The 14,343-nt window shown below is 35.9% G+C and overlaps 1 protein-coding gene across 1 annotated transcript; it reads right to left on the minus strand.

Annotated features, from left to right (window-relative positions):
- Positions 1-281: 281 nt before the first annotated feature.
- On the minus strand, positions 282-13,102 carry tram1 (translocation associated membrane protein 1). Its single transcript, XM_030123812.1, has 11 exons — positions 12,811-13,102; positions 10,403-10,466; positions 9,213-9,334; positions 9,006-9,122; positions 8,851-8,909; positions 6,558-6,642; positions 6,283-6,353; positions 5,998-6,102; positions 5,714-5,857; positions 2,857-3,008; positions 282-1,667 (listed from the first exon to the last, which is right to left on the minus strand). Exons 1-11 carry the CDS (start codon positions 12,931-12,933, stop codon positions 1,597-1,599), a joined length of 1,113 nt encoding a protein of 370 aa, XP_029979672.1. The 5' UTR covers positions 12,934-13,102; the 3' UTR covers positions 282-1,596.
- Positions 13,103-14,343: the final 1,241 nt, after the last annotated feature.

Genomic DNA, 14,343 nt, shown 5'->3' on the forward strand with positions numbered 1-14,343 from the left:
CTGCAAAGGTATGGATAATAGTGTTAGGTATGATTATGACATCAATATATGTTTGGTTTCAAAACAATTGACGTAGTGCCTGCTGAGAAAAAAACAACTAAATGTTCATTGTAAATTTTGCTTCCCCACCCTGTATTTGAATTGAATAAAAAAATAAAATAACTTACCCAAGTAAGCTTTATACTTGTAAATAATATCAACACTGAATTAAGATGTTATTGTATCTTCCATTTGCAGACTTTCTTCAGGCAAACAGTGAAATATGTAGATCAAGATAATAGTTCATCAATAAAATATTTTAATTTTTTTGCAAGATAATTCCTCAAGACAAATTAAGAAAACTATATATATAGGCAGCATACTCATTACCTAAAATAATACATGTATTTTTCATATGGGAGGGCCGGTGCTATCCATGTGATTCTTACTATACAGGTGACTGCATTCTGTAGCTTTTATAAAATGATATCAAGGCATATATGTGAAATACAATAAGCCCAACAGCCAGTCAGTAGTGGTAGGGAAAATAAAATATGCTTTTCTCATTCTCGGTCCATGATTTTACATCAAGACAAAAGCATTACATTTTAACCTCAACAGAGAAACGCAGTGCAACCACATTAGACAAACAATACCATCAGACTCATAATAAGGGATGTTTGTTTTCCCTCTAGCTTCGTTGTTAACTCATTCCACACAAAACCAGTACATAACGCGAGTCCATTTATTGACAGTATAAGTCACTTTCATTTAATGGCAAGGAAAATGCTCTGTTTTCATACAAAGCTGTTCTGAGCTCCAGTAAATAACACAATATCAGGTGCATGTACACCGAGTCTTTGCTGGAAGTCTTACACAATACTGAAGTTTGAATCTACACACAGTGTTAAAATGGGGGGGGGGGCATCTTGTGTTTGTCTCAGATTCTTCCAGTATCCTAACCTCTACGCTATCCTTTAGTGTACACTGAGGCACAATCTTTGCTTCTCCTCTTCTGACATTGTGGCCAGTGACGTGATCAAAACATTGTGATGGGAAAATAACAGATACGACAAGGAAAATCATTATCTAATGACGCTAACGGCAAATAAAAGGAGCTTAACTGGCAGTCATAAATACACAAAGAAAGAAAAAACAGAATGAAAAGAAGAGGAAAACAAAAGCTGGAATACACAGTATTTTGGAAACAGCCCAAAGTGACCTACCGTGGGAGAAACCTTAAAACACTGAAGTCATCATTCCTGAATTTTTAACATTACACACCCTGTACAAAACAATCTGTATCAATAGGCACTTCTTAAATAAGGTCGTTTTTTATAGTTTATTTCTGAATTTGTTTTCTTTTCATTTGAAATGGCACAGCAGAGCAATGATTCTTAAATCAAGGCGGGCTGGACGACTGCCTGCAAGCAAAGCTAAATGCATTTTGGCCCATGAAGTCCAGCTGGGAGGTCAGTCCTGTGGGAGCTGAAAATGCATATCATGGTAGAAGGGCTGGAGGATCTGTTGGTTGATTTCAGACATGGGGGGGAGGGTACAGAGGGAGAGGGTTCTTTGCAAAGGAGGGGCGGTAGGAAAGACTGGGGGGGAATGTATTTACGATGACTTCTCTTTCCTTGCTCGTGGTGAATCAGCTCCGTGGGAGTTCACTCCATTTACTCCATTGGCTAAAAACAAAGCACACATCGAAATGAGATTCAAGTGATGTAATACAGACATTACATAACTATTTAATGAGATGAATTAATGCAGTTTCTTTTTTTTTTTTTTTTTTTCATTTTCAAGGTGACAAAATATCTCCAACATTACCATTCATATAGATGTTACCTATTAGAGCCCTTTTCATATTTCTTATTCTATATATATATATATATATAAAAGTGTTAAATAAATAAATAAATAAATAAATAACATATGAACTGGATGCATACAGTTTAAGTATTTCTCACTTAAAAACAATCATAGCGTTACAATACCTCTGGGTTCTTTAAACATTACACGTTTATGCAGAAAAACATATAACGAAAAGTAAATACAGGGAAGTTCTAAAAAAAAAAAAGAGGACATTTTTAGAGGAGTGATGCAAATTCTGGATGGGTAGAGGATACAAACTTGATCCATTTCACAGCAAAAATCAAAATCTTACTGAGTGTATTTGCCTCATTTCTAGTCAAAATATCTCATCACACTTAAAATAAGACATAATCACCTAAAGAGTAACTTCTCAGTGAGATATAAGAACTTATTTTTAGATAACAGATCTTGAAAATCCTGAATTAAGAAAAAAAATCTTGAATTAAGCAAAAAAAAATTGAAATTGAATTGTGCAAAAAAAAATCTGCCAATGGAACAAGTGAAAATTATCTTGGTAAGATGCCTTGAAATAAGATTTTCAAGATCTGTTGTCTGAAAATAAGTTCTTATATCTCACTGAAAAGTTACTCTTCAGGTGATTATGTCTCATTTAAAATGTGATGAGATATTTTGACTAGAAATGAGAAAAATACACTTCGTAATATTTTGATTTTTGCAGTGTTGTCCCAAATATGATCAAATTTATCCCTCTGGATTCTGATAGAGTAAGTCAATTTTTCCATTTTGAATATTTGCAAGATGATCTAATACCAGTCTTCTAATGTTGGTGGAGTTGGATTTAGCCATGTTCTTGTAATAGATTTCTTGCTGGCTGCTAAAAGCGACTGTAATAATTTTGTATCCTCCCTCTGTTTCAGTACAGCAACATCACCAAGATATAGATTTAAGAAAATTATAGGTAATATGAACCTTAAAGATCGATATTAAAGTGAATTAATGCATTTTCATTTATTCATTTTCTGTTTTCTCCACATTACTCACCTTTGTCTTTCTTTGATTTGCTCTTGGATGAAACCTGTTTCTTTTTTAAGGTCTGAGCTTGGGCATGCTCTCTCCACCGGCGCAGCTGAAAGTTAATAAATTTCCACATCATGAAGGCCTGAGTGAGGCAGATAGCAGCCAGGACAGTTATCCTAGAGGAAAAAGGACAACGTTAGAATGAATTCATATTGAAAAGGATCCTAAACTGTGGATTCTGAAAGACACAAGCTCTGTTAACCCATAAAGACCCAAACAGCCACCGACAACTAAAACCATCTACTGATCTAAAATGTTTAATAACTTCCAATCCACTAATCTTATCAATCCATGTAAATAATTGGTATAAAATAGTTTGTCATCCTTTCATGGTCATCAGATATGACCCATTTGGACGTTCAGAGGTTCCGTAGTGAACGTGGAAACACCGTCATCTTCAACAACATTGATTCACCAGTAAAACCCACAGAGTTGGATCAATGACAGTGGATGGAGACACTTGGTTTATGTTCAGTTAATGGTAGATTTTGCTGAAAAAGTGACTTTTTCTTCAGTTTTCGCTGTTTTTGTTATAATAACCATCATTTTTAATCTGATATTTTATAAACATCTATATGATGAGTAAATTAAATATAGGAAAATACATGATGTTCACTGAAAAAACACAAAATACACAGGATTATGTCATAATAAATTGTGATAAATCACTTAAGAAAAGTTAAATATGGAGAAAAAAATATTTTGGTACTGCCACAAAAGTAACACTGGGTCTTTATCAGTTAATGTGACCTATTATAAGAAGCACTGCAGGGAAAAAATGTATTTTAACAAACTGGAAATCTGAAAATTCCCCATCAGTAACACACTGGATTAAAGTGCTTGTATCTTACTGCATACCTGAAAAGATATTATATAATGTGAAAGGGAAGCCTGCATGCTTTGGAAAAGTCTGGGGCCCCTTCACAGACATTCTACCCTCTCTGGACTCTCAGGAAATGGTGGTGTGAGCCTTCCTGAACCAGCTTCAAAGTAGCCCTTTGTAGGTTCTTCTTTTATAACTTCCTCATTGACTTATTTGTTGTGAGTGATGTGTTGATTTATATACATATGAATCTGTACAGATGGGTGTAAGTATAAACTATGTGCATAGACTGTGTAGGTATATAAATCAAAGGAAATTGAGAGCCATGCAAGGGAGGAGGGTGAGGGGTGGGATGGGAAAAGTTCATGTAATATTTTTGTTTTGATTATTGTTTTTTTTTTTTTTTCCTCTTCTAATGTTCAAAAATCATCCCTGTGTGGAGACGTTTGCTAAATATCATAAACATCCTGTAGGAGCTTCTGTTAATAAAAATAAATCTATATAATAAAATAAAGCTCTTACAAAAAAAAAAAAAAAGAAAGGATGATGCATTTAATGACTGATATAAAATATTTGGATTAAAAAAGGAAAACCACCCTGCAACACTGGACCCAACAAGAATCCAACAATGCAAAGACCTCATGAAGAAATATCCCTTTTTAACTATGTTTTGCTTTGTTGACGATTCCATCTGTGGTTAAAGCAAAGCTGAATGATGTCTTATTATGGCCAACGGAGGAAAATGTCTCATTTTGTCTTGCATTTGCTTGTCACAAGATATATTGTTGCTATAACATATTTTTACTTAAAGAAGCTGCTGTTGACAACTCTCTTCCTCTTTTACATTTTACAGTTTTTCCTGTATGAATGTTGTTATTGTTGAAGCCTCATAAAAAGTCCTGTTCTGGGCTGCCATTAAAGTTGACACATGATTTCTGTGGTTGGTTATAACAGATATATTTGTATTTAACCCTGTGGGTGTAAGAAAACGTCACATGGAAACTAAATACCAACGGACTTCTATGTGAGATGATGTAAAGACATGATTTTGAGCTTTTTAATGTATATTGTACTTGGGTGCTTCTATGAAACTGGGTTCATTTTGGTATCTGGCACTTCACCAGCTTTGTAGACTCAATAATAAAAGAGAAATTTAGACATACTTCCCCCCAAGATGTACCTAACGATGACCTCAGACAAATGCAAAAAAAATTATACTCTTACTCTAAGCCATCCTAAAATGAATGAATTTTTAATAAAATATTGGGGCCAAAAATAGGATCAAAATTGGGACATGAAAAACTACCTAGGTGTCAGTGCATTTGATCTGGAAAACATGGCTGTAAATGTTCTTATATATATTGCTATAAATAAAGACACTGTGTTAACTTTGATGATCCTAGTGGTTTTTCTAACCCAGACATGTGGGTTTTTCATGAATCGGCAGTCTCATTCCAGGTTTTGCATGTAACCCATTGTGTCCACTCATGTTACACGCAGAACCTATCCATTTAAATACAAATAAATCATGAGTGATTTTGCAACAGCGGCCATTTTTGTGAAACATTCTGCCTTGCATATTTACATCAATTCCCAAAATGTACCTGTGAGAGAATAAAAAGATATTACAAAAATAGTAGCGCGTAATTTTCATGTCATTTTTACCGTGTTACATGCAGATTTTTGTCTAAAAAATAATACGAAAAAATATAAAAATGTGTTTTATCTGAAAAATAGTTTCTCTTTTCTCTCTGTAAATATTTATTTTTAAAATAGACCCAAAGTGCTTCCAAAGTTGCTTCACAACATTAGTCTACAACTGGTTTGAATTTTTAACCCCCCATGTCCTGTTTTTAGGGACCAGTTTCATAGCAGCACTCACTTATAAAGGGAGATTACTGCAGCTTTTCAGATTGAAATAACTCAACCTCATTTCTGTAAGCAGCCTTTGAAAATATCCACGAAGAATATGAGGCACTATTAGTCCTACACACTTACCTAACAAAAAGAATATTAAAGTTTCCTGCAGCCAAATCAAAGCCTTGATTCTCAGCTGTGGCGAGGCCAAAGCCGACGGTGAGAACGGACAAGGACAGGGTGAGCAGTCGCCCAAGGACAAACAAGACGGCCCATATGGTGAAGCTGAAAGACAAGACGGCGTCGACCAAGACTCGTTAGTCGTCGTGACTCGTTTTTGCCGAAATACCTCTCAACAGGTTAATATTTCATACCACACTCCAAAAATAGTATCTTTATTTCAGAAAAAATAAAACAGTACTCACCCCATTTGTCTGTTCTCGTTGCTGAAATAGACCAGACGGGAGACGTGGAAAAGAAGCTCAATAAAGTAGTGCAACACGAGCAGGACGAGACCCAGACGGTTCAGGCTGAAAAACACGGAGACATGATTAGCCTTTATTACAAATGAGCGGCACAACATGGCCGGAAACAATATTTTCTTCCTTTTACCTTTCTCTTTAAGTGCAGCGCACAAATAGAGGAAAATTATCATACATTCCACATAAACACACAGATAATTTTAGGCTTTCTGAAATAGCAGCTCTTACTTCAGAATGTAGGCGCCGGCAATGTGGACCAGGTACAGGAAGATGTACACAAGTTGACGTGGAATATCCTCCTAAAGTGTAAACACAAAGCATGCGAGGTCAAAATATTTACAGCCCCGAGGCTCAGCCTGCAGAATTAAGCAAAAGGAGAGTGACTCTTTGGAACAATGCAACATAACCAAGAAAGACAAACAGGAAATAGCCTCATAGTCCAAACAGAGGATACGTCATCGTTTCCCAAAAAAAGAAAAGTCACTGGCCTACTGCACACTTACTTTCTTTGTCTTCTGGAAGTACAGTTCTGGAAGAGCATGCAACCAATAACCCAGTTGACAAATGTAGTAGAACTTCATCTGGAATCTGAGAGAAGGAAGTAGATACAAAGCTAAGTTTAGACAGTGTCAAGATGCAGTTAAACAAAGCAACACTTGTGTAAAAGAGTGATATAATAGATTCTTTACAACCCCACTAATCCTTTCCAGTCAAACAGGTGCATGCTGGAGGAAGTGCACTGCAAAAATCTAAATCTTACCAAGTGTATTTTTGTCATTTCTAGTCAAAATATCTCATCACACTTAAAATAAGACATAATCACCTAAACAGTAACTTTTCAGTGAGATGTAAGAACTTATTTTTAGACAACAGATCTTGAAAATCTTATTTCAAGAAATCTTACCAAGATAATTTTCACTTGTTCCACTGGCAGATTTTTTTTTTTTGCTTAATTCAAGATTTTTTTGTTTAATTCAAGCACAAAAATCTGCCAATGAAACAAGTGAAAATTATCTTGGTAACATTTCTTGAAATAAGATTTTCAAGATCTGTTGTCTAAAAATAGTTCTTACATCTTACTGAAAAGTTACTGTTTGGGTGATTATGTCTTATTTTAAGTGGGATGAGATATTTTGACTAGAAATGAGACAAATACACTTGGTAAGATTTAGATTTTTGCAGTGTGAGGGGATGAGTCTGCAAACCACACACATGTATTTTGGAAGTGTCCCCTTTTAGATAATTTTTGGAGGGAATTATCTGATCTATTGGACAAAATATTTGCTTCTCAGCTGCCAAGGAACCATCTCTGAAATAAAGATGAGCAAGAAAAAGACATATCTACTGCATATACTACTTACAGCAGCTGGGAATGCTATAACTCTAAAGTGGCTTAAAAAAGATCCCCTGACATTTAATACATGGCAGTGAGTAGTGAAGAGAATTTTCATTATGGAAAAGATAACTTATGTTGAGACTTCAAAACCCACTATTTGCAGATCGATGGGCACCATAGCTGGAGGTGGTGGGTGTTAGAGCCATTTTTTATGCTTCAGTTAAAACTTCCTATTTATATTTATATTTGATTTCTTTTTAATAATCTATGCATATTATATGAATATTGAGTAATAATAGCATCAGTCTTGACATCATTGTGTGATGCAATCATATTGGCTGCTAAGATTATAAAAACGTAAAGAAAGAGAACTGGAAGCGGAAGCCTGGAGCCCAATAGCATCACAGTCTTTTGACCGTCATGTAATTTAGGAATTTATCTTTTGTTTGTATAAATCACAGGTGTCAAATATGCGGCCCAGGGGCCAAATCCAGCCCGCGGGATGAATTTGTGAAATGCAAAAATTACACTGAAGATATTAACAATCAGTGGTGTCAAAATCATTTTAATTCAGGTTCCACATACAGACACATACAGTCCAATTAGATTTCAACTGGGCCAGAACCAGTAAAATATTATCATAATAACCTATAAATAATGATAACCCCAAATTCTTTCTTTGTGATTTTTGGTGTAAAAAAGTAAAATTACATGAAAATGTTTACATTACCAAACTATACTTTTACAAAAAACATGAATAACCTGAACAAATATGAACAAACGTAAATGTCTTAAGAAAAGTAAATGCAATTTGACCAATATTCTGCCTGTTACTAAATGTTTTGTGCGATTGTAATGCACATGTGTAAATGATAAACTGAAAACCCGAGGCATAATATTGTTAAAATTGCTCTTGTTTTTCTTAAGACAATTCAAGTTGTTCATGTTATTCAGATTTTAAGGAAACTTTGTAGAGGTAAACCGGATCATAATATAATTTTACTTTTTTCACAGTTATTATTTTACTGGTCTGGCCCATTTGAGATCAAATTGGGCTGAATGTGGCACCCGAACTAAAATGAGTTTGACAGCCCTGGTATAAATTTAAGTTTTAAGTAAAGACAAGAAACAGGAAAGTTGGATTCCAGACCCTTTGTTTACTGATACGTGTCGCGTACAGAAGAACTCCGAGGTTCACAGCTAGTGAGTTATACGCTGCACTCACAGTGGGTGAGGGTGGAAAACCCATAAAGTCTATCAATCTGTACATCTGGGCTAGGAACTGTGAAAAATATTTCTTCTACATTGTGATTGTTGTCTTTGTTTTATGATCTAGCAGAATGTAAAAAAACAAATGTAACAACTGGAACATGTATTTTTCTGTGGCGGTGTTGTTCAATAAAAAACAAAGTTGAAAAAAAAAAAAAGAGTGATATAACAGAAGGTGTTTGCATGCTTACGGCATTAGTGTATGAGGATAACCTTCCCACAGGGAGACCGGATTGGACAGGAAATTTTCCTAAGAACAAAGAATCATTTAAGTCACGGTCAAACCAGTTTAGAAAACTATGACACACACATCGGCTAAAACATTTAGATGATCTGCTGTACATACAGACAGAAGGATGCTTGCGCCCCAGCCAAATGAGAATAAGTAGAAGGCGCTGAGTTGGCCTGACTCGTTGAATTTGCTGTGCTTCGTTTTGGAGAAGTGCTTCTTCCTGTTAATTTTCTGCACAAATAAACAATAATTAACAATGCACGACTATTGTGTTGTGATCAAAGTCTGTGTGTGTGCGTTTTTTTTTTTTTTGTCACTTACATCAAGAACATACTCCTGGATAATGGCGTGCATGATGATGGCCACCAGCATGTAGAAGAAGATCGTGGCCAAGTCTTTGATACCATGGTGGAAGTGGTTGACGGCTGTTTCCTCTGGGCCTTCTGTTGGAAAATAAAGTCGTTATAGTGAGTCTGATGAAAACGACATGTTAATACCGCTTAAAAACACACCAAAACATATAAAAATCAATCCTTTTCATGTTTGTGACCTGAATATGAATCCGCTACTATCAAAATTTTAAGTCACTCGAGTGGTTCACAGGTTTAAAAATAACTTATTTCCTATGGCGAGGTGTTTGGATAAGCCAGTCTCCAATCCACACCGTCGGACCACAGTTAAATATGCGAGTCATTGACCGTCTCACCACCGTAACCCTCACACACAAAGCTTCTTCTGTCGGTTACAGTCTTTAACTCGGTTGCATATGTGAAACGCTGTAAATAATATTGTGGTCAGTATTTGCATAGACGGACAGCATATAAACACATAAAATAGCAGAAAGATGTTAATCCACCTTTTGTAAGAGTCAGCACCGACAAAAGCGAAGATACAACGGCGTTATTGGATTAGTGTCAGCACATTCACAGCAGACAGATTTGGTAGCGTGTGTTATTTGTCTTATTAGATACAAGCTGTAAATAAGTTACAGAGATAGGTGAGTGGTAAGGCCTCTCAGATAAGACCTGAATCACCATCTGGAAGCCTCTACAGCAGAATAAGTTCCGAGGTCGTACATTCCTTTAACACTATCTGAAGTTGGCAAAGAATTTGTTAACCTTGAAATGAGTGAGACTTGAAGTGAGAGGCCTATATCACACCTTAGCCCAATTTGCCCGGCACAAGCTTGCCACAGGAGAACTTTATAAATCAGGCAGACTAATTTTAGCTCTGGAGGAAAAAAAAAAAAAAAAAAAGAGCTCTGAAATGGGTTTGTGTAAGGCCATGCAAGTACCGCACTAGAATCCAAATGAGAAGCTTTCAGCGAGACAAGTCCAAGAAAACACTGCAGAATACATATAATCCAACACTAATAATAAAACAGGCTTCATGTGAACACATCTGTTCTCACTGCGTGCCTTCTTCTCTGACATGGATCTTTAACTTCCCATTTCTTGATATTTTTACATTGAAATAAACAGATGTGAGCAGCTTTGCAAACTTCAACTTACCATTTGTTGATATGGTGACATTGTACTGGACTGTTATGAATAACACTGCAAACTTGGAGGTGACCTGCACACAAAGACACATGGAGTATGTTACTATAAACATGCAGTCACTACAACCTCATCTGCACCATAAAATCTAAAATATAACTGAGGATTGCAGCAATTTGTAATAAGTTGTGCACAATGTGTTTACAAATTTATAGCAAAGAATGGGGAAGTAGACTTGAAGTAACCAGAATTGTGAAGTGATGCGGTTTAAGTGTTGCTTGTGCAAGAACATTACAGATATATAATTGCAAACAGTGTTAAAAGATATGCAAATCTCCAATGTGCAACAGAAAAAGAGCCTATTTTCAATGGATCCTTGTAGGATTGTTTGAACTGAATATTTGAATTTTTATACATGCTTATCTGCTTATGCTTATACATAATAATCTGAATTTTGATATAGTTTTGAGATGAATGCAAATCACCAAAAACAAGTTTAAAAAAGGAAATTACACCTTGATATTTCACAGCAAAAGAGCTACAAGAATTTAACACTACACAGAAAAAAACACACATTTTTTAAGCAAGTATTAGTGAGCTTGTGTAACTTGAATAATCTAAAGATGGTTTATTTTTCTGGATAAATTCTGCAAATTTCAAGATTTATTAGTGAATAACTCTAGGATTGTTTTAACTGAATGGTTGAATTTTTATACATGCTTATCTGCTTATGCTTAATCATAATAATCTGAATTTTTATTTAGTTTTGTGGTGAATGCAAGGGACCAAAACCAGGGTTAAAAAAGGAAATTATACTTTTATATTTCAAAACAAAAGAGCCACAGTAATTTATTACTACACAGAAAAAACACGCATTATTTTAACAAGTCTTAGTGCACTCATGTAACTTGAATTACTTAAAAATAGTTTATTTGCTGGATAAATTCTGCAAGTTTCAAGATTTGTTAGTGAATAACTGTAGGATTGTTTTAACTGAATGGTTGAATTTTATTACATGCTTATCTACTTATGCTTATACATAATTATTTGAATTTTTACATAGGTTTGTGGTGAATGTAAGTGACTAAAAACAAGGTTAAAAAAGGAAATTACACCTTGATATTTCAAAACAAAAGAGCCACAATAATGTAATACTACACAGAAAAAAGACACATTATTTAAACAAGTCTTAGTGAGCTCATGTAACTTGAATAACTTAAAAAATAGTTTATTTTCTGGATAAATTCTGCAAGTTTCAAGATTTATTAGTGAATAACTGTAGGGTTATTTTAACTGAAAGGTTAAATTTTATTACATGCTTATCTGCTTATGCTTACACATAATAATCTAAATTTGTATATAGTTTTGTGGTGAATGCATTGAAGCGCAGAGGTGCATCAAGTCACCAAAAACAAGGTTAAAAAAGGAAGTTACACCTTGATATTTCATAACAAAAGACCCACAATAGTTTAATACTACACAGAAAAAACACGCATTATTTAAGCAAGTCTTAGTGAGCTCATGTAACTTCAATAATTTAAAAATAGTTTATTTTCTGGATAAATTCCGCCAGTTTCAAGATTTATTAGTAAATAACTGTTTTATTTTGATGAACCAAAACAGGAAGTAGGTGTGTTTCAGTTCAGCCTGACACTAAATAGCGCTGTTTTTCATTGGGGGATGAAAACATGCTTAAGATGAAACACAAATGTGAGTGAAAGTGGAGAAGTCCGAAGCCCACAGTGGGTTCGGATGAATGGAAAGACCGCAGCTTTCATCTGGTTACATCCAGTCTGCGTGTGTGTGAGAGGCTGTTCGGCTCCACAGACAACTTTCAGTTTTGGTTGAAGCGGCTTTCTGTGATGACAGCCCTCTCAGTCGTTGTATGATTGCCACGTAACACATCCACGCATAAACTAACCACGTCGAGACTGTTGCACAATAACTGAGATCGATACACTGATGCAAATCCCGAACAGATCGTGATATTTCTGCGTCTAATGTTGCAGATAAATAACTTTGTTTACACCATCAAACCGCGGGGCCGTGGGCAAGTAATGTGAAATATCGATTTCACCACGGGAAGCAGCCAGATGGAAAGTGGAGACTGGTCCACGCATCGCTGTTAATAAAGATGAAAGCACTTTTACGCACCGTGGATCCGAACGCGGCGTTGATGAATTACGCAGTAAATGTAGTGGGAGGAAAAGAGAGAAACGGCGAAAGGCCATCGTGCACAGAAAACTTTCGATCACGGGAGGAAGTAGTGTGAAGAATAGATCAGACAGCCATGTCAGTTTGCAGGAGAACCGATGGGAGTCCACGGCATCCTGTCCGCCGCCGGAGGGTCGATGGACGAACCCGAGCATCCCGGTGCGATCCGCAACCCCAGACCCATTCAACATGTGGACGGGACTTACCTCAAACATCAGCCCGAGAAGGAACACCATAGCAACACAGGAAACAATATCTGCATGGTTCTGGATGACAAACTCATGGCTCAGCACCGGCGGGTTCTTGTTGGTCTTTTTTCGGATCCCCATGTCAGAAGGATTCGGCCCAACTTTTGCTTTACGCGGCGTAAATTCTCTGGGTTTCTGTCGGGTATTAGGGTATTATTCTGCTTCTGTGCCAGAACGCTTAAAGCTCCCTCCGCTTCCTACAAGCACAGAGCCAGGCTGCGATTGAATGGCGTGTCACTCTTCTGCTAATGGGAGGGTCCACGGAGGGAGCCGCTGCGCCTGACCAACGACACACTTTACGCACAGGAGAGACGCAGCTGTGCGCTCTAGCGCTACCTAGATGTATGGAGTATAGACAGGCCGGACTGCAGCAGATGGCCTATTGGAGACTGTGCTATTTATGTTGATTTATTTATGCCTGCTGTATTACCTAGTTTGGAATAAATATTTAAATTCATTATATGTTCTAATACAACACTGAAGATACTTAAGCTGCAAGGAAAATTTTTTAAAAATTACTTAACCCGGGGGTGTCAAACTCATTTTAGTTCAGGGGCCACATTCAGCCCAGTTTGATCTCAAGTGGGGTGGACCAGTAAAATGATAACTGTGAAAAAAGTAAAATTATATTATGGTCATGTTTACATCTACAAAGTTTCCTTAAAAATCTGAATAACAGGAACAACTTGAATTGTCTTAAGAAAAATAAGTGCAATTTTAATAATATTCTGCCTTGGTTTATCAGTTTATCATTTACACATGTGCATTACAATCACACAAAACATTTAGTAACAGGCAGAATATTGGCAAAATTGCATTTACTTTTCTTAAGATGTTTCCGTTTGTTCGTATTTGTTCAAGTTATTCACATTTTTTGTAAAAGTGTAGTTTGGTAATGTAAACATTTTCATATAATTTTAGTTTTTTTACACCAAAAAAAAAAAAAAAGAGAAAATTTGTAGTTTTCATTATTTATAGGTTATTATGATAATATTTTACTGGTCTGACCCACTTGAAATCTAATTTGACTGTATGTGGAACCTGAATTACAATGATTTTGACATCATTGATTGTTAATATCTTTAGTGTAATTTTTGCATTTCACAAATTTACCCCATGGGCCAGATTGGACCCTTTGGTGGGCCAGTTTTGGCCCCCGGGCCACAAGTTTGACACCTGTGTTCTAATACAACACTGAAGATACTTATTAAGCTGCAAGGAAAAAATTAAAAAAAAAATTCCTTAACCCAGGGCTGTCAAACTCATTTTAGTTCAGGGGCCACATTCAGCCCAATTTGATCTCAAGTGGGCAAGAGCAATAAAATGATAACTGTGAAAAAAGTAAAATTATATTATGATCAGGTTTACATGTAGAAAGTTTCCTTAAAAATCTGAATAACATGAACAACTTGAATTGTCTTAAGAAAAATAAGTGCAATTTTAAGCCTTTCATGCATACTGGTCATTACAGTGGACAGCTATTCTACAGCT

This window comes from Sphaeramia orbicularis, chromosome 20, assembly GCF_902148855.1.
Source record: "Sphaeramia orbicularis chromosome 20, fSphaOr1.1, whole genome shotgun sequence".
In the NCBI taxonomy this organism is placed as follows: domain Eukaryota; kingdom Metazoa; phylum Chordata; class Actinopteri; order Kurtiformes; family Apogonidae; genus Sphaeramia; species Sphaeramia orbicularis.

Excerpts from the sequence above, each read along its gene's own strand:
- tram1 (XM_030123812.1), bottom strand. The coding sequence starts at position 12,933 with ATGGGGATCCGAAAAAAGACCAACAAGAACCCGCCGGTGCTGAGCCAT. Across the intron at positions 6,103-6,282 it reads GCCGGCGCCTACATTCTGAA|CCTGAACCGTCTGGGTCTCG; the intron begins GTAAGAGCTGCT and ends CGTGTTTTTCAG. Across the intron at positions 3,009-5,713 it reads TTTAATATTCTTTTTGTTAG|GATAACTGTCCTGGCTGCTA; the intron begins GTAAGTGTGTAG and ends TTTTTCCTCTAG.